Below are 25,905 nucleotides of genomic sequence, written 5' to 3'. Positions count from 1 at the left end.
TTATATATAATATATGTGTGTTTGTTTGTTATACATGTTAATTATGTTATATATACGTATACAGAGGGAAATATATACATATATATAATATATATATATATATATATATGTGTGTGTATATTCTTTTTTTTGCGCAATAATAGGGCGTGGCATATATAAATATGTAAATATTCTTCTGGCAACAGTCTTCTTAAAGTGACCCGTATTGCATTATTCCATGTCCATTTTAAGATCATTATGTTTTTCCCCTTGGGTATCTGAAGATTATTCTTGCTTGTACCAGTGTCACAAGGGAGCTAGAAATAATCTCCCCGTGGCTCATACACCCGACTTGGTTTTTGCATAATTATGTATTTGTTGTATAGACAGTTCTATATCATGCTGATGACGCTCATCTAAAATGTTTTATCGCAATAGAAGGAGGAAATTAACTCGTTCCTTATGCATTAAGTCCAAGCGATTTCAGAACTATGGAACGGTAATGACAGGAGGCAAACCGCACTGATATTTTTGATGTATGAACGTTCATGTTTTTGTTTTTGTTTTTTGTAGTTCGTGATTCCGCAAAAGAAGAGCAATATATTGAAACGACATTGTTACGTGATCAGTTCACAAAGGAGAGATTACCTGTGCATGTACATAACGAAGTCGTGGAACGATCAGGCATTATTGATAGACACGCTGCATTAAATCCAACCTAGACAACAAAGCGGTACCAGCATGCCTGTATACATAATCCAGCAACATGTATATGAATTTCCTGTCATATGGTGAAACACACTCAACAGCGGCGGAACAGATGCTAACTACTCGTATCACCGAGGCAGTTGAAAGGTCACTTGAAACTGATTATGCAGTTTATGCAGTTTCCTGAGCACGATTCCTGTCGTAAAGCCACTGGAATAACAAACCGGACGTGTGTGTAATGATATCGCGAGGCGGTAGGGTAGACGTACGTGTTTAGTACGGAGCGGAGTCAGTGTGTGGGCATGATAGTGAACCGTTCATTATGTTCACTTGCGATCGACACGCGCGATACGGAACAGCCCTCAGCCTGCATTTCACTTGAGTGGAATTCCACCATTCCACTTAGAGAAATAGCGTTTCGGGTGGCAGTTTTGTGAAAATTTCTGTTCCATAAGCAATATCATACACCCATGATGGCAGACGCAGAATTTTCTGACGAGATACGCGACCGAATTTTGTACCATTGGTCGGAATTGGGAGACAGACCGAAAATAATCTGGAGTCGGCTGAAAGACGAGGGTTTCGTTGTTGACTTGAATACAGTGCAGGCTCTCATGCAGTGCGGGCAGTCGGACGAAGAAGCGGCTGGAACGCCAACGGAACGCTGTGAGCAGAACAGCCGGAACGATGGGGAGGGCGTGTTAGGATTCCCCGCAGGCGATTCCAGTACGGTAGCGGATTCCCTGTCTGTAACTCGGCTCAACGTAAAGAGGCGCAAGGGAAGAGATTACAACCAGGCCGTTCCGCTCAACCGCCGTACCAAACTAACGCCAGATGTTCTTGAACTAATCGAAGAAATACTCGATAGTGATCGAAATATTTACTCTCTTGCAGCCCTCCAAGCTGCCCTTCTCACCAAGGGGGTGAAAATATCGAAAACTACCACATTCAGAGCCCTGGAGAAGATTGGAAGAAGTATTGTCGTGAAAAAGATGAACTACGCCAATAGAATAGATTTGCCCGTGAATTTGCGGAACGATCCCCACTTTGCCCCACGCATGGGCAGTGGCGCAACGAAGAGACGCCAGCGCTCACTGACGATACGCGAAATGGAAGCTGAAGGGTCGCAAGCGCGTGGCGATCAGGTCGACCAGCCAAGCATTGCCGCGTCGACCGCTATCCCGGCATCGGCGAGCAGGCCTGAGACCGCCGTGCGAGAGCGCGTCGTTGGGAGGGCGACAGGGACGAGTCGCATGGACTCGCAGTCGAGTCTTCCAAGCCAAGGCCTGGTCCTACCGCCCAAGAAGGCCGTGTCAGCCGCCTCGCTGAACCTGGTCCTAGGACAAGGAGGGATCACGAGCTACACTTCGGCACCACTCGACAGCGAGATGCGGGATGATGACCGTGAGCCGGACGTCGACGAGCCACGGCCTTCGTCATCCGAAAAAGCCGATTCGAACGTAAGTTGAGAATTCATGACCTCACTTTGATGCAGATCAGCCAACTTTTATGCATTTCCTCATTGTGAGCAATATTAATCTTGATTTAGTATAATGACAAATATAATTGGACCATTACATGACGATGCTAATCAGTATATCTAATCATAATATCACTGAGCAAAATCAAGTCATCTTTTCGATAACCTCCTGAAATGTTAGAACATTGCGGTAAAAGGTCAACCCATTAATCAAAAATTACTGGCGAGAATATGATTTTTTTTTCCCAGGTGAAAATTTATTCTTTCATCACCACTTTCATGTTTAACACTTCAATTACTTTTGTCGTTTTCATTGCTTTTATAAATAACATGCACTGAAGAATAATAATGATAATGATAACAACAGTGATATTATTATCGTTCTGCTTGATATTGTCATGCAATGTATGTCAGCCTCATTCTCTTTAACAGAAATTAATATAAGAATTAACATTTCATGGTTGTGATATGTTAACAAAAACATTCCCTGTTCGTATAATATGTAAAAGATGGGAAAGGAGTAAAATTGAATAAAGTGCTTCAATGAAGTTTGAGAGAATCGAAAGAATCCAAATGCATTGTAAGTTGGAATTTCTCTGAATCAAATCAATGTTTATTCACTGGATTCATATGGTTATAAACTTAAGGTGAACCGTCAATAATTAGGCTTATCTGTTATTATTGTTATTATTATTATCATTATTATTATTTTATTATTATTATTATAATTATTATTGTTATTATCATTTTATTTTTGATATTGTAATCATTACTGTTGCAAGTAGGCCGTACATTGTATCATATATTATTTCTATTATTATCATGATCATCATTATTCCGACGAAACGCCCATTAAAAGCTAATGGTGAATGGGGATGGTTAGGGAAGGGGTGTCTAGAACGAACATTCATTCATCATTCTTTTCATTAATGACTATTGAAGACTCCATATATAGCTCATGTGGCAGCCCATCGTATGATAATTGATAAAGCGAGCATATGAAGTAATGTATGAGTTTCCTTAGGCTGCGTTCACATAGAAGTATTCGGTATTCGATATTCGGTATTCGGTATTCGCTATTCGCTATTCGGGCACCGAATACACCATCACCCGCACCGTCAACTCACCATCCCATGCAGTGAGGATTTCTTCCTCCTACATCCCAGCAAATCTTATTAACAATTTCTAAACTGCATCAGAATGTCAGTCGACATGCTTATTTTTGCTAAAGGGCAAATCCAGACCAAAAGTGTCATTATTTCATAAACGAGAGACGGTATACGCTGCAAGAAAATCGAACAAGCTCGATTCCCACTTTGCTATACTTTTTGCAGCTATTCGGTACTTTCGAATAGTGCCCTCCTATGTGAACCGGTGTGAGGAAATCCTATCGTTCGATTCAAGCTATTCGCGTGCCCTCGAAAAACGAGCCCGAATACCCGAATAGTATACTTCTATGTGAACGCAGCCTTATGAAAGCTACGGATCTGTAAGCATGGAAATGAAAATATTAAATTGAAGGGCATTTCCCCATATAGGCTAGGAGGCCTCGGCTTCAATGAAAATGAAAATCATGCAGTCTGGGCATGCCATCCATGTGCAATATGAAAATAAAAGTTTTAAAGTTTGACATTGACAGGAAGGCATTACCGCACCTTTCTCAGAGTTTAGGATATGTATGTCAGTGATGAGTGACATCGACTTATAAAAAGCACGCAGGGCGGTAGATGATTACATTATCTTGAGTGCGTGTCAAATAATTCCAAGCACCATGCGGCTGTCGGAGAGATGTGCAGTAATCTAGACGCTGTAAATATGTCTCGGGGAATACCCTGAAGTCCAAATGTTGCAAGGTTCTCAGTCAACACACCCACTTCTATCGACATAATATTGCTGTGGTGGATTGTAGGGCACTATTCTCAGTATTTGATATCATGTTGGAAATGCGCTGTGCTAAATCTAACTTGGCTTCTCAATCACTTCTCATGGGAGTGGACTTTCAAGTGTTGGTCGTTTATTTACTCTCAGTATCATCATTCGATCGGTCCGAATTGGTTGGTTTCAGCAAGCAGCTCTTCTTACCGAGAGAATTTGAGAAACCAGTTTGCCCAAGCTGACCCGATTTTCCCCGCAATTCCTGCATACAAAATATCTAAACTTTAGCTTCTCCACACAGTTCAGTCAAGTCGTACACAGAATATTGTTGGGGGGGGGGGGGGAGGGGAGGGGAGGAGCAAACGTACTCAATATTATTTTATGTCCCCATATACTTTTAATTCTCTATGATGCCACATTTTCTTTGTTTGAAGTATATTATTAAAATAAAAGACAGATATTGTTCAAATTCTACTTTATTTGTAAAGATTAATAACGTTTGTTCCATGAAAAGGGCATACTCCACAAATCGGGAGGGCGAAGTGGAACGGTAAACTAATATCCATGCTCACCCCCCCCCCAAAAAAAAAAAATGGTTTTATGAAACTATTTAGGTACATCGTCAACTAAGATGGAAAATAATAATAATTCAAGTTTCTCTCTCTCTCTCTCTCTCTCTCTCTCTCTCTGTGTGTGTGTTTGAGTGACGCAGTAATGACAGTTTATTGTCTATATAATAATGACAGTGATGATAATGATAGTAATGATTTCAATATGGAACCAATGGCAATGATAACGGTGATTTTAGTGAATAATAATATCCCAAATATAATTGGAGCGTGTGGAGTGTTATTTAAACCTCGGCTATTAATATGGAACGATTTTTATGTTCACAGCAAAACAAAGTGGATGCGGAAGTAATAGACCACTATAACCGTCACTGATTGTAAATCGTTGATGCTCCTTTACTTGATCTGAACGGACTGACTTCGATAGTAACTGGCCGTCCATCAAACTTAATTCATTTTCACGTATCCCCAATTATGTATACGAGGAAACGAAATTCGTAGTCGTAAATGTCATGAAGCTTAATCTGAAAGCGTCAGAAATAGTAGGCCTAAAGCATATCAGAACTTAGTATATGAAGTAAAAGTGTATACACACATGGATATCATATTGTGTGAAACATTCTATTCTTCTATTTTTTTAAACTTAATTTTCTGTGTGTTTTTGGCACCCAACACAGATTGACATGCCAAAGTGGCATGACCCTGCCATTTCAATGCATGCTGTGAGATGGTAAAATATAGGTTTGCTTGTCAAGCCTCTTTTCCCCCTATAGTTTTACGTAGCGATCCCTTTACCGAATGTCAGAAGATTTGGGGCTGAACGAGAATTTCTCGTCGTCATGGTAATCGTGCAAGAAAAAATACTGAGACGCTAACGGTTTCCGCAAAGGGAGAGAGGGAGAGAGAGGGAGAGGGAGAGAGAGTCTTCTCTATACACCAATTCGCATTTAGTGAGTTACAGAACTCAATATACAAACCCTGTGTTATTATCTGATGTGATAATACAAACGCCCATGTAGGGAAAATGAGTGATCTTCTTTAGACGCTTGACGTGGGGAAACAGCTCAGACTTCAAGTTCATTATGTAGTGAATAGAGTGAAGCTATACGAAATATGGCAGAACACGTTTCATTGAAGTTCGACGGAATTAAGAAAGCTATATTTAGGTTTTATAGTTGCTGGTGTTTCCCTATAGAGCAGTTCATTGCCATCAACGACAAGTATACGTATCAAACTCATAGACCTGGTAATGATTGTGTCCAGACAAGCTTTGCTTGCACTTCAATCCTCACCAAATTTCATTTTTATTAATAAATAAATGCAATTAGAAGAAATTTCATCCTTTATACCTCAAATCTTCCTAGAGTTTGTTGATGCCACAACCGTCGATTTATTCAGAGAAGGGTAGGGAGTCATTTGCCGAGTATTGAAGAAAAAAAAACACGAAAATTATGTCATGATAATAATCTTCATGAACAAACCAGATGGAAAAGTTGTGTAGCGATAAAATCAACACCTTGTCCGATTTGAACGTGTGCTGCGTAGATCGCTGTTTCGTGAAAATACGTAACTTTCTCACTTTCTTTCCATTTTCTAATCAGACGTCTCCCTTAATGTTTGTCCGATTTCACTCACGTGTCTTAAATTCAACTGAAAGATGGAGTGTATACTGTATATAAATGTCACTGAAATTCTCTTTGTGAATCGCGTAACAACTCGTGACCATCTACGTTCTCCCATGTCTCGGACGCAGACAGTCAGTAACGTATACTATACACCTACTCTGACAGGACGAGTATTTTTTTTTCGACATTTACTTAAAACATCTTCGATTCAATTTTCTTCTTCTCCAGTATACGCTTGTCAAATAATTTCCAGTCTTATAGTGCTGCTTCTACAAAATGTCTTAGATTACTAAGAAACAAGAAGTGAGAAAATGCATTGTCCATATCTGCAAATCTTCCCGTGTATCAATTATTATCTTTTCCCACCTCCCTGCTCTATAATATAGCGTAGTGATTGTATTATATTATAGAGCCCCCTCCCCCCCCCATTCACCATCGTTTAATTTCCTGCCACCCTTCCCTTTTGTTCCCTTTTTGTTCTTTTTTATTTTCTGTCACGGTTCCTCTCTTCTTTTTGTTGCCTCTTCCAAAACAAAAAAGAAGCCGACAACAAGACAGCAAAAACGCACACTGGGATGGCCGCACATCGCTGCGAGAATTCTGGAGGTAATATCATGTTTTCTGTCTCATCCTGTACAAAATGAGCCTTCCCTTGTGCGATGAGATTACTGCGTGAAGCCCGTCGGCCGCATGCGAAACTTATTACAGGTCCTTGATGCTCCCGCGTGCTTTCACATAATCGCCCTTTTTAAACGGAATTTTACACGTCTTTTTTTTCTAGCTCCAAGTATAAGATATTCAGGTGTCCCTTAATGTCGAAGAAGTTGCACGTGATATATGAGCAGTGAGTCTAAGAACTTTGGAGAATGCAAACTGTTTAAATCATAATGGAAGAAAAAATCGGAGAAAAAGAGGAGGAGGAGGAGGAGGAAGACGAAGAAGAAACTGCAGAGTCACTATACAGCTGCCGCAGGAAAAAAAAAGATATGATGCGACTTTTACGTAACATTATCAGGAGATGTTAGTCCACACTCATTGCGATGATTTGAATCTCAAAGCAAATTTGATGGTTTATTCATGCATCTTGAATCACGAAATGTCAAAGCCTGTGTACGTCCGTTAATGATAATGGGTATATATATATATACATATAAACAAGGACACGGATACGAGCTCCACGCGTGCCACTCCAACTGACGTACACAAGTGTCGCGCTAAACTTGACTACCCTAGGCTAATAATAAGTAAGATCGCCGCTGTTTACAAAACACATCCGAGTCACGTACATATTCTTGACCACTTCCCCCTGTGCGTGAAGAGGATAAAACAACCTGTTTATGTTCTGGCGCTCACTGGTCTTACCAGGTGTGTGAGCGGTATCTATAGAAAGAAGACGTGATGATTTATTCATTTATTTATTTTTTCACGAGGACAGAACATAAACACACCGTGACTACCACAATCTGATTTTCGGTTACAGTCAGCTTGAAGTCCGCCTCATATAGCACGGTCTTCAGTGTTCCTTGCTTTTTGCCTTCTCATTATTGCAAATGTGCCGGAGGAGAAGTACATCAATTGAGTTTTCAAAACATGGTAATTGTGGATAAAACCTTATGAACTATGCATGCCCGTGGGGCCTGTTGTCATCACCGCTTTTGTACGATTTGCCAAGTCGAAACTTATTTGAATGTTAAAGCATGGGAGCTCATCAGGGCAATGAAGCTTAAAAACATTCGTGATTTGCAGACATATACTTGAAATGAGTGTATATAGTAAGTGCAGGTATCAGCTGAACCAGCTATAAAGTAGGCCTACTTAGAGCAGTGTTCTTACGTCTATAGCAACATAACCTACTTCAACAATATTACTTTACGTGGACTACGATTTACACACATCTCATCAGGACTTGACAGGGGTCATTTCTCAAAGCGATAATTATGTTAAAAATCAGTTTAATCACTTCGAAAACAAGGTTCTCATAAAACCGAAGTATGTGCATGTGCTATTTGGAAAAGATTTGAGATTGAGGTTTGGATGGGGTAGTGGTGTCTTCGGTTCATATATCCAGCACACAATTATTTTGTGAACAATGCTTAAATATATTTTTCATTGGGTATAGACCTTGTCGAAAACTTATGAAATCTTTAAAAAAAAAGAATTATGTGGTTATGCATTTATATAATGGAGAAGCATTTCTTTTTCATTCAATGCCGATGACTACAGAGAAATATTTCACAGGATTTTTACATTTGACTGGTTTGATCAAGTATAATTGGTAGACAGCGCCAAAGAGCAAAGTTATGATCCTGCATGCTCATACAGGGTTCAAAAGTCTACTATAGATTTTTCACGAAAGTTCATAAGTATTGGCAACTGGCGTCAAAAATACTGGAATGTTTCAAAGTTCGGGTGGAATTTCCCTCTCTTTGGCAATTGAGTTGTTGCTCCTCGATCGCAAATGTGGAAAAATGGTACATGCTTGATATTTCAGATAAAATAGTCTAAATTATTCGTACATAATGTCCGCAAGTAGGTGATTGCGTATTCAGTCTCTCCCCCTCGAGCACTACCCCACCCCCCCCCCGACGATTTCTGTACGAGAAAAGATCATGAATCAAGCGAGTTGATGTCATTATCGATAAGTCACTATTTCCTACCATTGCGGTATCAATAACAAACAATTTATCAGTTTAAAAAAATGATACAGTGAAAATGGACCACCAAATACGGCAGATTTATGTCGCAGTGTTTGTCCACGAATATTAGCGTTGTCACCCGCCTTCAGAGCATTTTGGCATCGCTCTAACTTCTCTGGTTTCGGATTTGACAATAGGCGAATGTGTTTTCAGTGCGATTAATGTATCGCACGTTGCTATCTCCATCTATCTGTGTTGTGGCTAATTACAGTAGACATTTATTTGCTAACTTTACAAACGGATATGCGGGATTCAGTACAGACGCGTGCGCGTTGATACATCTTTTTATCTTTTTTTCTCTCTCTTCTTCTGCTGACAAAATGTTACTGTCTTGAGATCTAAGCCGAGTTTATGGTCTCCCTGACTTTTCAAACGGATCATTTCAATTCTGCACCGATCACGCGGACAAAGAGAAACATTATCAGAGTCGAGTATCGGACAGGAATTGGGGTGCCATTTTCAAACTACATAAACCAATCATATCCTTTGAAAACAGTTTCGATTTCTGCCCGGTTAATCCGCTTGTTACGAATTGATCCCAAGTCAAGGAAATCGACTAGTATCGCTTCTAACTGCGTGCAGTCGGTCCTCTACACTAGAGCCAGTCTGCGGTACGTGAGTAGTGGTTGGCTTGAAGGCCATAGGCAGATTCCGTCGTATGATGACCTTTTTTCTTTCTTTCTTTCTTTCTTTGCGTAAGTACTGAGTATTTAAAGAACTCTATCGCCATCAAAAGAGCAACACAGCCATCATATGAAAACAGATTGTAATCATAAGGTGTAATGAAATCGACAACGTCAAAGGAGATTATACTTTTGATACTTCTTATAGGACAAGTCTGGTCCGCGTACGTCAGTGAACGTACTGGTACTACTTTCCAATCTAAACAATTTTCTTTAGTGTACCACAGACAAAGCCTCCCCCTACCATCCCAACACTAACCAAAACCGCTCTGAAAAAGAAAAGGCCATGGAAGATTAAAACGTAATCAATGAATAAGTAAACAACTATCATAACTCAACACCCTATATACTCGACGTTAAAAAGCATTATAATCTTCCATTACCACGCGTACACTGCAAATCATTGAAACAACGTTCTGTCAAAATTTATTATGAAAAGCTCGGATGCTAGTGCTGTGTCCTGTTAACCGCCTTTCTTAAAGGGATTGTATAGTTTTGGTTGAGACCTAATTTCAGGTTTCTAACATATTTTGGTGAGATAATCAGAAACCTCTTATGAAATATGAAAGAGCATGTAAATTCCATGAGGAATTCAACATTTATTTGATGAAATTGGTTTTGAAATGACTGAGATATTCAAAACAGAACGATTCTAATAAGCATGGGACCCACACTTTATTACGATCGCTTTGTTTTACTTTGTTTTTGGATGTTTCAGTCATTCCAAACCCGATTTTCATCAAGTAAACTTTTAATTCCTCGTAAAATGGTATGCTCTGTATTATTTCATATGTGTTTTCTTGGTATCTCACAAAAAGTTAAAAGCCCAATTTTCCACTCCACCAATACTGTACCATCCCTGTAACACCATACGTCCATCGGTTTGTGTCTCCTCGGTATATGCGAATGTTGCGATGATGTGCTGACATCCCTTTGCATCCTTTCACCCCACTTCCCCTGCTGTATACTACCGATTTCCTGTCCATTTCCGTCGACCAGGCGTCGTGGACGTCAATCCCTCCCATTTATATACCATGCATCCTGTCCTGCTAACACCGAGAACTCCATACGAGTATCTCGACTCGATCTTCCATGCATGCACGTCAACACACATCATGTGCGGCAAATTAACAACTCGAAATCCCAATTTGTCTCGAGCAGAAATGAGATGATCCAAAGGGCATCATCGCTAAACAAAACAGATTTACGCTCCATCTGTTGAGCAGATGACCTGACTGGTATCTCGAATCCCTCCCTCGCCTTCCTCTCCAAACCACAGCAAGTCAGAGAAGACAAAAAATCTGGAAAGGAACAAGGAGCTTTAGGTGATTATGAACGGAAGCGCAAACGTGCACGCGAGATGGCCGCTCATTGAAACTCTCCCATTACCAGCGCTTTGTTCGGGACGAGAAGGTTAGAAAACGACTACTAGTTAAAACTCGCGGAAGTTCCTTGTTCGGGACGAGAAAGTTATAGAAACGACTACCTGATTAAAACTCGCGTAGGTACCTTGTTCGGGACGAGAGAGTTATAAAAACGCCTACCTAGTTAAAGCTCGCGTAGGTACCTTGTTCGGGACGAGAAGGTTATAAAAACGACTACCTAATTAAAACTCGCGTAGGTACCTTGTTCGGGACGAGAAAGTTATAAAAACAGCTACCTAGTTAAAGCTCGCGTAGGTACCTTGTTCGGGACGAGAAAGTTATAAAAACGGCTACCTAGTCAAAGCTCGCGTAGGTACCTTGTTCGCGACGAGAAGGTTATAAAAACGACTACCTAGTTCAAACTCGCGTAGGTACCTTGTTAGGGACGAGAAGACAAGAAGACTTGTTGAAACTCGCCTATAGTGGCCTTGTTGAAGCTAAGAAGACAAGAATGGGACTTGTTGAACTCGTCAAGTTGCTAAGGCATCTTCTATACTAAACAAGGCACTTACATATCAGGGGTGGATCTACATGTAGCTTTTTGCTAAGGGGGGGGGGGGGAGCAATGACGATGGGTCATGACAAGCAAAAGGAGAAAAAAAATCTTCACATATTTCTCTTCCCAAATCGGCTGACAAGAAAAAAAAAAGCAGTCTTTGAGCCTGAGAACAAGAGCGCAACAAACATTCTGTGATGTGGCCTGCACACATGAGGACGTTTTCTATGCACACCACATCTTCACTTGGCAGCCCAAATGGGAGGGTTTACCACCCGTTCCCCCCCCCCCCCCTTCCCGTAGATCCGCACTGCTTATGGGCAAGTGTTTACCAACGTGTGTTGCAATTTTCGTTTTCATCAATGCACCAAGGCGTTCTCACCGCGTTCTCATATGGAAGGAATAACTGCGACAAGTTTGCTTGACGTTTTGCTTTACTCTTTAAACTGATTCAGATAATTGTTGAGTATTTACTATATGGAAGGAATAACTGCTTTACATGACTTTTGATTTTGCTTGACGTTTGCTTGACGTTTTGCTTTACTCTTTAAACTGACGTGCCAAAAGATTTGCATGATTAGGCCTTGGTTTTGTGGAGGGACTGAGTAGGAAGCAGGAATGAGGGGCACATGTGAATATTGTGTGACATCGTTCATATCATAAAGAAGTCAAGTTCAGTATGCAAACAGATCATGATATTCATAATCACTTCAGTATATTACCACTCAACTTCCTTTTTCAAATCAAGTGAGACAATATGACGCAATATGACACTGACTGGCATCCAGTTATGACATGGTGGGGGGAGGGGGGAGGGCAAAAGAAGGCTCGTACATTCTGCTTTCCGCCACTTTCTGCGGCCAGCCGCTAAACAGAAAAATGCGCATGCGCTGATAATCAAACTCATCGCATCGCGTATTAGTGGTAAAATAAAGGTACAGGAAATATGTTGCTTACAGTCTTTCTTTCCTTCAGAGATACCATACCAGTATATGTAGCTACTTGAAGTATGATAGCCATGCATCTTTTTATGGTAACGGTATGTCAAATCTAACGATGACCCAATCTGTACAAGTGTATATCTTGTAACATGATTATCATTACGTACAGTTAGCTGAGGAAAAATAAAAATCTTCATATACATCTACTGTATCGGCATGTTTGGGAATAAAAATGACATTGGATAAAATAAGATCTTGAAAACAGAAGCATTTATAAACAGCAATGTAATTCTGCAAAGGCTGAGATTGATGGTAACGTGAATTATAACAGTCAACGCGCTCGGAATCGATGCCCTTCGTCTATTCCGTACCTATATATGGATCTGAAAATATACAAAGTTTCCGACGATTTTTACCTCCTCTTCAGTAACGCTAAAGATTGTAATTAAAAACGAAATATACCAGCCCCTGAAAACCCTGCTTCGGATGTAAAATTGTGAGTGTTTAGGTTCAAGCGATGGCGCGTCGTGAGTGTGTGGATATTCACAGCTCGGTCATCAAAACAGAAAGATTTTTAAGACGTTTAAACGGCTTTCACGCATTCTCTTTTATTTTATTTTTTCCCCTCCACGTAGCTGTATTTTAGACCTTCTTCATCGATGCAAAAAGCAATTCGAATACGCTTCTTGTGATTGGCGGCTCAACGAGAATTTTCAATTGAGGGATAGTAATGCACACGATAGCTGACTAAGAGGGCGTCTGTTAAGATAATTTAGGTTGCTAGTGATGAAAATGATTCCACTGGTATGACGACAAATTTCACCTTCGGAAATTTAAGCTGCATGATTGCGGAAAATTGGTTTTGCCTCAGATCAGTAAAAAATGGTAACAAGTAAGCTACTTCAGTCTGTTTTAGCGTAATGGAGTGTTAGTAATTATGTCAGCAATGTATGTGTCGATTTTGCCATGTTATTTCATGTCCAAAGGTATCCGTAAGGTCATCATGTCCCTTCTGTTTTTCGCTTTCTTTGTATTCTTCCGATTTTGCTTAAACCTTGGCACATATTTTTCGCTTCCATTTCGCCAATTTCATTCAAGGTTACCATTTCTCTTTGAGGAACCTTACTTTTTTTTTTCTTTTTAAATGTAGGGATTTCTCTTTGAGTGTCGGGATTTGTCCAGGGTCTTTGTTTCGGGTTAGTTAGGTTTCCATATCTTAGTTTCTTTTGTATTTCCGCTTTTTTATGTACTGTATAACAGTATGTCAATCATATAACTTGTTGTACATGTATTACGTTTGGGGGGAATGCACCCTTCAAGTATTGCTTTTAAGCATTCCTCCCCATTCCCAACATTTCCGTATACTTAAGATATTCTGTGACCTTGTCTTTTATCATGTATTGTGATGTAATCTATGTATTCAATTTCTGAAAAAAATATCTATATGTTTCTATATTTTTATGTTATTATATGTTTGGGAAATGGAAAAATGAATGAATAAATGAATTTGTAAAATTTGCCGTAAGGCGCAAAAGATAAATAATCCCAAAAAGGATTTTTTTTTTTAAATTCCCGCCGAATATTTTGTGAACAAAGATTACGTACTGCAATCATTGTTATTCGAAAAAGAGCTCCTAGCTGTGCAAGACACTCATTTCCATGCGTGAGCATAAAAAGTACACGATTTATAAATACACATTCATGTCGATTGATCACTGTGAGAGGCGGGAAAATGTTATAATGCCATCTCCACTGCGCGGTTAACGATGAACGAAGTATTTACTCTCATGTCAGTTATCATGTAAGTCGAGAATACTCTCCTTCATATACAGCGCCTTTCTCCTTTTGACTGACGAGCCATGTATTCATAATAATGTAATTTCGTTTTGGGCGTGAATGGGTTAACAAAGAGCAACCAGAACTATTACAAATACACGCACTACCACCCACACTCCCTTGGCAGCGGCCATCAAATGAAACTGTCATCATTCTGGCAGGATTAAACCCAGCATAATAATAATAATAAAGAAAGAAGAGCGCTGTCGCAAGGGTGAACTCCGCCCCCAACGGCAGACGGCCCGATCCCGCCACAGCGCGGCCTCGTGGTGAAACCTCTGGTTTCGACGGGCTTCAACTTTGATATGAGGAGAGACCGAGAACACACTCCAGGGATATGTGATCAGGCCACGTCTAGAAACTAAAACAGAAACATTCATTTGGAAAATTCTTCTGGATGTTGATGACACATCATCGAAAATGGCGGCCGAGCGCGCCGGCTAGAGAGATTGCCCTAAGCAGAGGAAGCCATTGTTTGGTCTCTCTTTATCTCGCAGGACTTGTCCATTGTGAGCAACCGATTCTGATTACTAATCCCGAGTTAAGTTGTCAATCAGCAATCACGTTTAATAATTTCAAAGATGCGTTAGGACGTACGGCATTACTGTCTTGTAGCCATGTCAGTGCCAGTCTTTGGTCATGTATATTGTACACCCCTTACCCGCCTATACGAGCAGCAGTCATTTTCATCAGTCTAAACAGGGAGCTGGGAGTCCCACCTCCCTGGTCTAAATCGACAAGACATGTACATAGCGTGCACACTTCTGAATTACTATCAGGGCGATACTACTGATTAATTCCTTTTAAGAACAATTTACACAAATAAAATTCAGTAGCTCAATAATTGTTATGGAGTCCGACAGTTTTTGCGTTGACTGCACAATGCAACGATAGGCCTATTTACTTATTTGTTTCAATTTGACGTAAAGCTGTATACAAAGTTTGTTCCTTACAGCGAGTTAGTCCGCGCCAGGTTGCCCGACATGGCAACAAGTAGTGCATACAAAGTGAACTCTAAATTGTTGAAATGCATCTGATTATTAGAACAGGCGAACCGAACAGCATGTTACGAGAGCCTCACTGGCCCACCTAATAAATAGAAAAATATTCACGGATTTGAGTACAGTAAACCAGCTTAGATAATAACGCGTACGTGATAGCTAAAGATTTCACATGGCAACTGCCTGCTCCACCTAGCAACCACGTCTATTTTCATGACTGACGACACCAATTCGCGATATTTGTGAGTGCATAGGGCAACCCCCCACCCCACCAAACCGTGGCATATGAATAGTAGTCTGGGTGCCAAAGGCTGAACCTTGTTTTACCGTCCACCCAATGTTTTTTGATGGTTTTACACTATTTCGGGGGTGCTGAATCCGAATCTGCATGATGCAACTCTTGCGTCCTTGAGGGTTTTGAGATATTCAAGATGGCCGCCAAAATGGCCGTCCAAACCGGAAATTCCCATGTATTTCCTTCTAAATGGTGAGAAATTGAAATCAATTGATGATTCTAAGCTATTTCGAGGATACTGAATCCGAATCTGGCTGATGCGACTCTTGCATCCTTGAGAATATTGAGATATTCAAGATGGCCGCCAAAGTGGCTGCCAAAACCGGAAATTCCTATGTATTTCCTTCCAAATGGTGAGAAATTGAAAACAATTGCAGGTTCTAAGCTATTTCGAGGATGCTGAATCCGAATCTGGCTGATGCGACTCTTGCATCCTTGAGGATATTGAGATATTCAAGATGGCCGCCAAAATGGCCGCCCAAACCCGGAAATTCCTATGTATTTCCTTCTTAATGGTGAGAAGTTCAAAACAATTGATGGTTCTACGCTATTTCGAGGGTGCTGAATCCGAATCACGATGATGCAACTCTTGCATCGTTAAGGGTTTTGAGATAATAAAGATGGCCACCAAATGACCGCCAAAAATGGAAACTCATATGTAGACCCCCTTTTTCCTTCTAAATAGTGTAAAATTGAAAACAAATTAATGGTTTTACCCTATTTTGAGTTTGCTTAATTTGAAGCTGCAGGATACAGCTCATGCATCCTTGATGGTTTTGAGATGGTAAAGATAGCCGCCAAAATGGCCCCCAAATGGCCGTCAAAAACGGAAACTCCCACGTAGGCCCCCTAATTCGTTCTAAATAGTGTAATATTGAAAACAATTGGTGGTTTTACCCTATTTTGAGGGTGCTGAATCCGAACCTGGTTGACGCAACTCTTGTGTTTTGGGTGTTTTGAGAATTCCAAGATGACCGCCAAAATAACTGTCAATATTGAAATTTTTGAGACCCTATTCAGCACCCTCGACATTTTGTTGTTACCATTTTTGCATTCCTCAGGGTTTTCAGATGTCCAAAATGACCGCCAAAATAATTGGCAGATATTGAAATTCCAATATTAATATTTTTTTTCTAAATGGTGAAAATTTGAAAATAAATTAATGGTGTCACCTCATTTCGAGGGTGCTGTAGGTTTTGAGATATTTACAAATGTCCTGATTAACGGAAATTCCTTGATATTTTCTTATAAATTGTGAAATATTGTGCTATAACGTGGAGCGAGGGATTAAAAGCAATAATCCGTATTCTTGAATTTAACTCGGTTGAGCAAATTTGTCAAATCAGCCAACAATTAATGGCTTCCAAAATGACTGTCACAATGGTATTGTAATATACTGAGATATTCCGATATGTCTCAAACGGAACTTTAACACGTAATGGAAAGAAAAATGATATTGACATCATACTGAAACGTACAAACACAAAGATAAGACTGATTTTTTTTATGCACAATTGTTATAAAGTAATGCCTGTGGTAACCAATAAGGGCTCCGCAGACTGATGTGAAGTTAATCCTTTTTGGCTATAAGAGCAATATCAAATTATGGCCTGCTGGTATTTGGTGTTGAAATTTGTCTTGTATTCTTTGAGTCTCGCCGCGTACTCTTATGAAACTCGTGGCATATTCTGATTACGTCACTAGAAATGGTTGCATCCATGACCACTATAGTAGATATCAATATGAGGGTAATTTCAAAAGCACTCTGCGTGATTATGATATTCGTAAGTACTGGACTATCAGTTATTACCTTATATGTTGTCGTTTGTTTGTTTGTTTGGTTTGTTTGTTTGTTTTTTTTTTTTTTTTACTGCGCGTTACCTGTGATTTTTCCATCCCCTCGTGTGTATATATGATATCGTCGCTTGGGCAACAAGACCCTGTATCTGAAATTTTAGTAAAAATGACTTTTTTGAATACACAGTCAGATAATCAGTTAATGATGTCCTGTCCAAACCTTAGCTGTCTTACCCCAAAAATGATGCTACCATGGCATGTCAAAGGAAAGGTTCTCACATTTGTTATAGTGCTTTGGCTGCCATGTTTGTTTGCTTTTTGTTTCTATTTTTGTTTTTCTCTCCTGAACATGTGACATTTTGTAGATACGAAGATTGTCGCCCAATGTGCATATTATGTATAATCATATATATATATATATATATATATATATATATATATATATATATGATATTACATCATATTTAAGAAAAATTTAAAGCAGAACTATAAAAAATGTCCAACTCTTGTCTTCAACACTGTCATCTAGACCACCAATATAAACCAATTAACCAATGTGAGTGTTCATGGATGAAACGATTAAAACTGTTCATGGATTAAAACGGGTAATGTTGGGAATCTCAGTAAACTTCTCTACATCACTATCACAATATGATCGAGATGGGTATGTCTTGTCCACTGATTGTTATTGTTCAAAACATATCCATGATATGAAGATGAAACAGTGTAATATTTCAAATATTCAACCTCATCTGTAGTCTTGCAGGATTCATTCCTGGCACAGCTGTATCTTACAAACTCCAAGATATCCAGTAAAGCTGGTTTCACTGTACAGCAAGTTCAAAAGGGATGTACAATATGCGTTCGTGTATCAGCAGAGTATGGCTGGGTTTAGATTTTGCCATTGACGAAAACCTGAAATAGGGTAAAACCATCAAGTGCTATCAATTTATCACCATTCTGGCGAGGATTTTGGCGGCTATCTTGAATATCTCCAAACTCTCAATGATGCAAGGGTGGTATCGTCCAGATTCGCATTCAGCACAGTGATCGAAATAGGGTAGAATCATCAATAAAATTCTTCTCAATTGCGAAACATTAAAATTGAAATACGTGGAAAGTGGTTTAGGAGGCCATTTTGAAATCGGAATAGGCTAGAACCATCAATTGTTCTCAATTTTGAACCATTGAGTATGAAATACGTGAGAATTTCCGATTTTGGCGGCCATCTTGGCGGCCATCTTGAATAAACAAAACAATTGATGGTTCTAAGCTATTTCGAGGGTGCTGACTCCGAATCAGGATGATGCAACTCTTGCATCGTTAAGGGTTTTAAGATAATAAAGATGGCCACCAAAATGACCGCCAAAAATGGAAACTCATAATGTAGACCCCCTTTTTCCTTCTAAATAGTGTGAAATTGAAAACAAATTAATGGTTTTACCCTATTTTGAGTTTGCTGAATTTGAAGCTGCAGGATACAGCTCTTGCATTCCTTGATGGTTTTGAGATGGTAAAGATGGTCGCCAAAATGGCCCCCAAATGGCCGCAGGAGATGCATCATCCATATTCGGATTCAGCACCCTCCAAACAGGGCAAAACCATCAATTGTTTTCAATTTCTTACCATTTAGAAGGAATACATCGGAATTTCTGGTTTTAATTGGCGGTCATTTCGGCGACCACTTTGGCGGCCATCTTGAATATCTCAAAACCCTCAAGGATGCAAGAGTTGCATCATCCAGATTCGGATTCAACACCATCGAAATAGGGTAAAACCATCAATTGTTTTCAATTTCTCACCATTTAGAAGGGAATACATAGGAATTTCCGGTTTGGGCAGCCATTTTGGCGGCCATCTTGAATATTTCAAAATCCTCAAGGATACAAGAGTTGCATCATCCAGATTTGGATTCAGCACCTTCGAAATAGGATAAAACCATCAATTGTTCTTAATTTTTCACCATTGAGAATGAAATACGTGAGAATTTCCTGTTTGGGCGGCCATTTTGGCGGCCATCCTGAATGTCTCAAAATCCTCAAGGATGCACGAGTTGCATCATCCAGATTCGGATTCAGCACCCTCCAAGCAGGGTAAAACCATCAATTGTTTTTAATTTCTCACCATTTAGAAGGAAATACATCGGAATATCTGGTTTTAATTGGCGGTCATTTCGGCGGCCACTTTGGCGGCCATCTTGAATATCTCAAAACCCTCAACGATGCAAGAGTTGCATCATCCATATTCGGATTCAGCACCGTCGAAATAGGGTAAAACCACGAATTGTTTTCAATTTCTCACCATTTAAAAGGAAATACATGGGAATTTCCGGTTTTGGCGGCCATTTTGGCGACCATCTTGAATATCTCAAAATCCTCAAGGATGCAAGACTTGCTTCATCCAGATTTGTATTCAGCACCCTCGAAATAGGGTAAAACCATCAATTGTTCTTAATTTTTCACCATTTAGAAGGAACTACACGGGAATTTCCGGTTTTGGCTGCCATTTTTCGGCCATCTTGAATATCTCAAAACCCTCAAGAATGCAAGAGTTGCATCAGCCAGATTCGGATTCAGCACCCTCGAAATAGGGCAAAACTATCAAAAAACATTGGGTGGACGGTAAAACAAGGTTAGGCCCAAAAAGTGGCTTTGGCACCTAGACTATAGTTTGTCAGGCGTTCGTGTAAAATGGAGACGCAAAAATAACATCCACTCAAGAATACCATACGCTCGTAAACTTTCGTCAATGACATGGATGCAATTTTCACAAAACCACTGTCACGCAGTTGAAATAACCAAGGAATTGTAACAACGACCTACACTGAACCTATAGGTAATTACCTTTGTTCTATGTTGGTTGTTGTACCGTACAGTGTCTAAACATCCCATCGACATTAGAAACAAAAAACATCCATATATAGTTGTAAATTTAAACCTCATGCAACCCGAGATGGCTGTTATTAAATCATCCGTTTTATTTGTTTTGCCCCGCCTGCTCATCATTATTTGGTCTACAACGTACAAGGTCTAGTACATGCACTATGAGACAGTCTGGTCTGTTCACAACTACTATTCGTCCTCTTCCTTTGTGTTTCTTGTGTATAATCATCCTCTTCCCTTCCTCCTCCTCCTCCTTCTCCTTCTAACCCTTCTTTTACTTATCTATCTTCTCTTCTCGTAATTCGCTTCTCCCATTTCTTTCTTTTTTTTTCAATCTTCTACTCCTGCTTCTATATCTTCTTTTTTTTTCTCTCTCTCTCTTCTTGTTTACTTGTCACTCATTATTCCTTGATCAATATTATTCTTCTCATATTTCGTCCTTTTCTTCTTGTACTTCATCATCTCCATTATCTCCTTCGTTGTCCTCGTCGTCCTCGTAATCGTTTTCGACTACGGTCTAACTAGGGAGCTCCCACTTCCTGGTCTAACAGTAACAGTTTACTCTGGCTTTCCAGCCAAAGTAAAGGGAATGTAAGACATGGAATCCAAGCTTTGTTTATCATCCTTAGTCGATACGTCCCAAACTATAGTATTATGTCGAAACGGTATTCATCCAACCTGAGGCGGAGGGTAAATCAATGTAATAAATTGGATCGATGAAATCAGTTGATTTTAGTGGACATTTCTTGCAGACCACACAGCAAGAAGCGGATGATACGAAGAATCTCTCACGTAATTCAAGACGAGAAAATTTGTTATCTAAACACCCAAACAGGGAGATTAAGACCATTCAAAATATTTTAAATTATATGAAACAAAAACTGATAATAAGTCGGGAGAGGGGGGGGGGTAGGGGGTGGGGGGGGGGGGCTGACATGCATCAGCGCGCCGAGAAGCAATGACACATCGAGGCACGGGGGTACGCCGGCCGAGTTAGCGGGGCGAGAACGAGGGCAGGGGAAGGGTTTGTTGTGTCCCGGGAATCCTCGGAGAGATTAGCGCCAGGCCTGCTCTCATGCGAGCCTTACATAGCAGCGCCTTTCGTGGACCAAATTGCAACCAGATTTCCACAATTTGTTAAGTCATCACTCGTCAAACTAATGCACCAGGCTTCTGTTCTTTTTTAAAGTTTTTGTTTTTATTTCAGGCCTGTTTTTAGTTGACAACGTTGTTAAGTCGCATCGCAACAATGATTTTGCTTCCCTTCTCCCGGTTTGGAAGTAACGTGGAACCCAGAGCCTTGTCCCGAGTCTCTTTACTTATTGCATCTTCTCCTTCCCGGATTAAAGTATTATTTTGTTGAGGGCTACACTGGCAGAGTTAATGTACCCCAAAAAGGAAAACGAAATCAATTATTTTCATCTCAGTGTGACTACTTTCGATCAAAAGTGTCACGCTATTATTGACTAATCGCTAGAAAATGGAGAAATTAAACTTACGCACAAGTTCTTATCGTTTCATCTGTACCAAGGTCACTGCACTCTTATATTCTCATCTCCAAATCATGTAGCAGCTGGTCTACAATGTTCCTGGATGGTGAAATTTTCATAGCGCAATCAGGTGAATGAACTATTGTGGAAGTTTACGTGATTTCATACATGGGAAGGAAACGGCTCTTTCACGTACAAATTAAATACTAATTTTCGGAATGATATGAGATTCCACCTGCAATATGGTGCCGTTCTCAAAAGTTTCTCGCCCATGAGAAATTGAAATGGAATCCTGTCATATCGTAAATAATCACTACATTTCATGTTTTTTGCAACTCATTTTGCCTCAAAATACTATATCGAAGCAGGCTCCGGATATCCCTAGTCTGCGTCAAAGGCCCTCTTGTTGTAGTGATTGCAAGAAGGGCAAGCAGAGGGTCGTTACGCTAGTCTAGGCAAGCAACCAGCGAGAGTGAGACCCCCACGCGCCTTGATAAGCATCCGCGCTTTGGCTCTTCGCTCACTTAATGAAAGTGCCATGGAGAGCACGAGATAAATCCTCTCCTCGGCACTTTTCAGCACCAGAAGGCAAGATTTTGAGATTTTGTCGTCTCGACGTCTTTGAATCCTAGAAGGTGAGATCCGAGATCTCTTCATTTCGACTTCAGGGTCCGTGAAGGCGAGATCCAAGATCTCTTATTTAATTCATCTCGACTTTTTTTAGGGAGGGGGGGGGGGGGGGGTCCCAAAGGGCGAGAAGGCAAGTTGTGAGTTTTCGATTTCTCGTCTTCCCGACTTCTTGTCTTCTCTACTTCTTTGGTCCAAAGAGACGAAATCTCATATTTCGCCTTCCAGCCTCGTCGGACCCAAAAGGTTGAAACGAAGACATCTCGGATCCCAAAAGTCGATATGAAAAGATCTCGGGTCCAATACGTCGATAGGAAGAGATGTCGGATGTCGCCTTCTCACCTTCTAGGGACCAAGAAGTCGAGATGACTACGTCTCAGATCGCGCGCCTTCTCGCCTTTTCCATCTTTGAAAGTCGAAATGACGAGATATTGGATCCAATATCTCACCTTTTTCACCTTAAGAAGTCGAAGTGACGAGATATTGGGTCCTCACTTCGCCTTTTCCACCTCTAAGTAGTCGAGATGACAAGATATTGGATCTCGACTTCTCGCCTTTTCCACCTTTAAGAAGTCGAAATGACGAGATGCTGGATCCTCGCCTTCTTACCTTTTCCACCTTAAGAAGCCGAGATGACAAGATATTGGATCCTCGACTTCTCGCCTTTCCCACCTTAAGAAGTCGAAATGACGAGATAACGGATCTCGACTTCTCGCCTGTGATCTGCTGCTCTGTAGCCACACAGTCGTCCCAAAGTGTCCCCTGGTTGAAAATGCCGCGTCTCTGTAGGGTTTGTCGCTGTGGATGGACAAACTTTTCACAAGAGAGTGTTGAAAGTGAGCTTTGATAGAAACAAAAATGTGTCTTCCATGGAACTCACTACCGAGTCTCTATCACTCAGTTACTACCCACTCAACTTTTTTCCCCCTTGTTTTCTTCGTCAGAGTGAGTAGAGCAATCACATTAAGGACCTGGTTGTATGATTTATCACCTTTAAGTGCAATTCCATATCATGTTCAAATTAGCTTCAATAAAGTCATGGGAAATTGCAATGGTGTGTTTGTATTAATGATCTGTCCAATCGTACCAGCTTTTACTATATGATGTAGTATCTGAGTGATGATATTGCGATGTTATGTCTCTCATAATGTGTTGACTCTCACGCCCATAAATGACATTCGTGTTATATACCATGCAGGTGGAGCGTTTTGCTGGTGAGAGCTATCGTGTCTTCAACTCCCCAACAAAGAATTATCTATGACGCCGTTGAGGAACATTTCACCTACATTCGGTGACATGAATCTTGCCGATAAATACACTCATAAGGATGTACCGTCTGTAAATATGACATCTCACATCCTATTACTGAGTGTACAAATGAAATAAAATAGCAACCCTGTGCTCAAGTTTGTCAATACCAGACGGAGAAGTAGTGAAAGATGTAATGCTATACCAGATGCGTGTTTCAATCACAGAAAACAATAAGACTGAAACGGAGTATAGGAAGAAGGAAGTGAGAGTCAGACACAAAGATAACAAGACGAGATGAAGGATTTTTTTTTTCAATAGAAATTTCAGTGGAATATGATAGCATTACATTTTGATTATTTCATAGTGAGGGAAATATGGAGAAAAGGTCGTAATCAAGTATTAAAAAACAACAACCTCAACTAGTGTTCTCAAAAGATTACGACTAAAACAGTACCCCTTTTCGTGAAAAAGAAAAACACGATAGATTTTGCAGTATTCCGACTTTGTATGTTATACTAGTATTCAATCTTGATTTAACTACCAGTGGTATGTTTGTTATTACCCCTAATATCTTGAAGCTAACTCGTAGGCATGGAACGGAACTACTTTGAGCTTTAGCATAACATCAACGAGACTTCTCCCCATAAGTGTTTGCGAAATGTATTAGTCATGGAAACATTCCTTCGATCTTGTACATGTTGCACACGACATGGAAAGATAATGTATTGTAAGGATGCCGTCCTAGCCTTTCTACTATGGTATATTATCATGGTTCATCCTTTCTGTCCTACCATCAATGGATATCGCCAGGTAATATTTTAGAATACCCGTGTTTTTGTGTTTAATCTAATTTAATTAAATTTCAATTTTTAATGGCTGGATAGCCCACATTCAGCTGCTCTACAGCTGGTCTTCCATCGAGTCCAGTTGGATGTAAGGCGGGCCACTTCAGCAGGACTTTTTTACCGGGTTATGCACCCTGCTATTTGCAATGAATGGATGAAGCAAGATTTTTAACGTGTACGACTACGAGTTGTGACTCTCTCACACACGGGACCTCCAATACATGTCCTATCCCAGAGACAGAGTGTTTTGCCTCTTACGAGAGGGGGCGGTATGGTTACACACAACATTGCTCAGGTGGATTCGGGAATCGAACCCAGGTCCTCTGGATCTGGAGGCAGACGTGCTACCGACCGAGCCAACGCCCAAGAGGGGCCGCGCGCGCATCTGCGACGCGAACGCTAAGACGACGCTAATTACCGGTAGGCCAAAAATATTCAATTCAATTCAATTCAATTCAATTTATTTCACATCTTTCAAAAAAAAAAAAACACCACAAAATAGACATATGTATAAAATGTACAGAACAGAACACAGAAATATACACAAATCAAAACACAAGCAGTACAAGGACAGTTACAGTAAAATATAAACACAATAAAAACGGTAAGAACTGCAGATGTGTGGGAATGACAAAAGGCCATTGGCCTGTCAAAGGTCAAACCCTTGATGGACTGCATCTTACAAACTTGCATTTAAAAAATTCTGTTTCTTAAGTTACAGAACATAAACGGAGACAAGGAGAAAGACAGTAAAGAACATGGCAAGAATAAGATAAAAAGAAGCACTGACAAGATTTACAGGCAATAAACTCAGAAGACAAATACAAACAAGCTAATGAGCTACAACAACAATAACAAACAATACATGAACAAACAACAGGCAATCAATAAAACTTAACATGTATATAAAGATACATCATAATATATCGCATATTATTCTTTCTGTAATAAATAAAATTTATCCTTCCTTTTAAAATCACTTAAAGTGGAACACTGTTTAAACCTATCTAACATATTACTCCAAAGTACAGGACCTTTATAAGAAATCACTGTTCTCGAGAATTTACATCTATAAAAGGGAATATACATTTTATGGGAATTTCTAGTAACATACATATTCACATCAAAATTATAAATGAAATAATCATTAAAAGCATAAGGTAATAACTTTTTGGTGAAGGAATACATAAAAGAAGCAATTTGAAATTTATCGATTCTATAAATATCCAATAATTGCAACTTGAAAAATAACTCTTTAGCTTGTGCCAAATAATGTGATTTAGTTATTGTACGTATTGCACGTTTTTGGAGTTTAAAAAGTTTCTGCGTTAAATACATTGCGCAATTACCCCCAGCATACAATATTACAATATGGTGAATGTGATAAAATTATACTATTATAGTA

General features: G+C 39.9%; 1 protein-coding gene across 1 annotated transcript in view; it reads left to right on the top strand.

Annotated features, from left to right (window-relative positions):
* The first annotated feature begins 771 nt into the window (after window positions 1-771).
* Window positions 772-25,905, top strand: part of LOC139715870 (uncharacterized) — a 38,676-nt gene continuing 13,542 nt past the window's right edge. The window contains exon 1 of the mRNA XM_071627405.1: window positions 772-2,147. Within this exon, the coding sequence (XP_071483506.1) occupies window positions 1,158-2,147 (990 nt within the window). The 5' untranslated portion in view covers window positions 772-1,157. The remainder of the gene's footprint in view (window positions 2,148-25,905) is intronic.

This window comes from Diadema antillarum, unplaced genomic scaffold (genome assembly GCF_040938485.1).
Source record: "Diadema antillarum isolate AM-2024a unplaced genomic scaffold, OU_Dant_1.0 scf00000057, whole genome shotgun sequence".
NCBI lineage: Eukaryota > Metazoa > Echinodermata > Echinoidea > Diadematoida > Diadematidae > Diadema > Diadema antillarum.
This window is presented reverse-complemented; position numbering and strand designations above follow the sequence as displayed.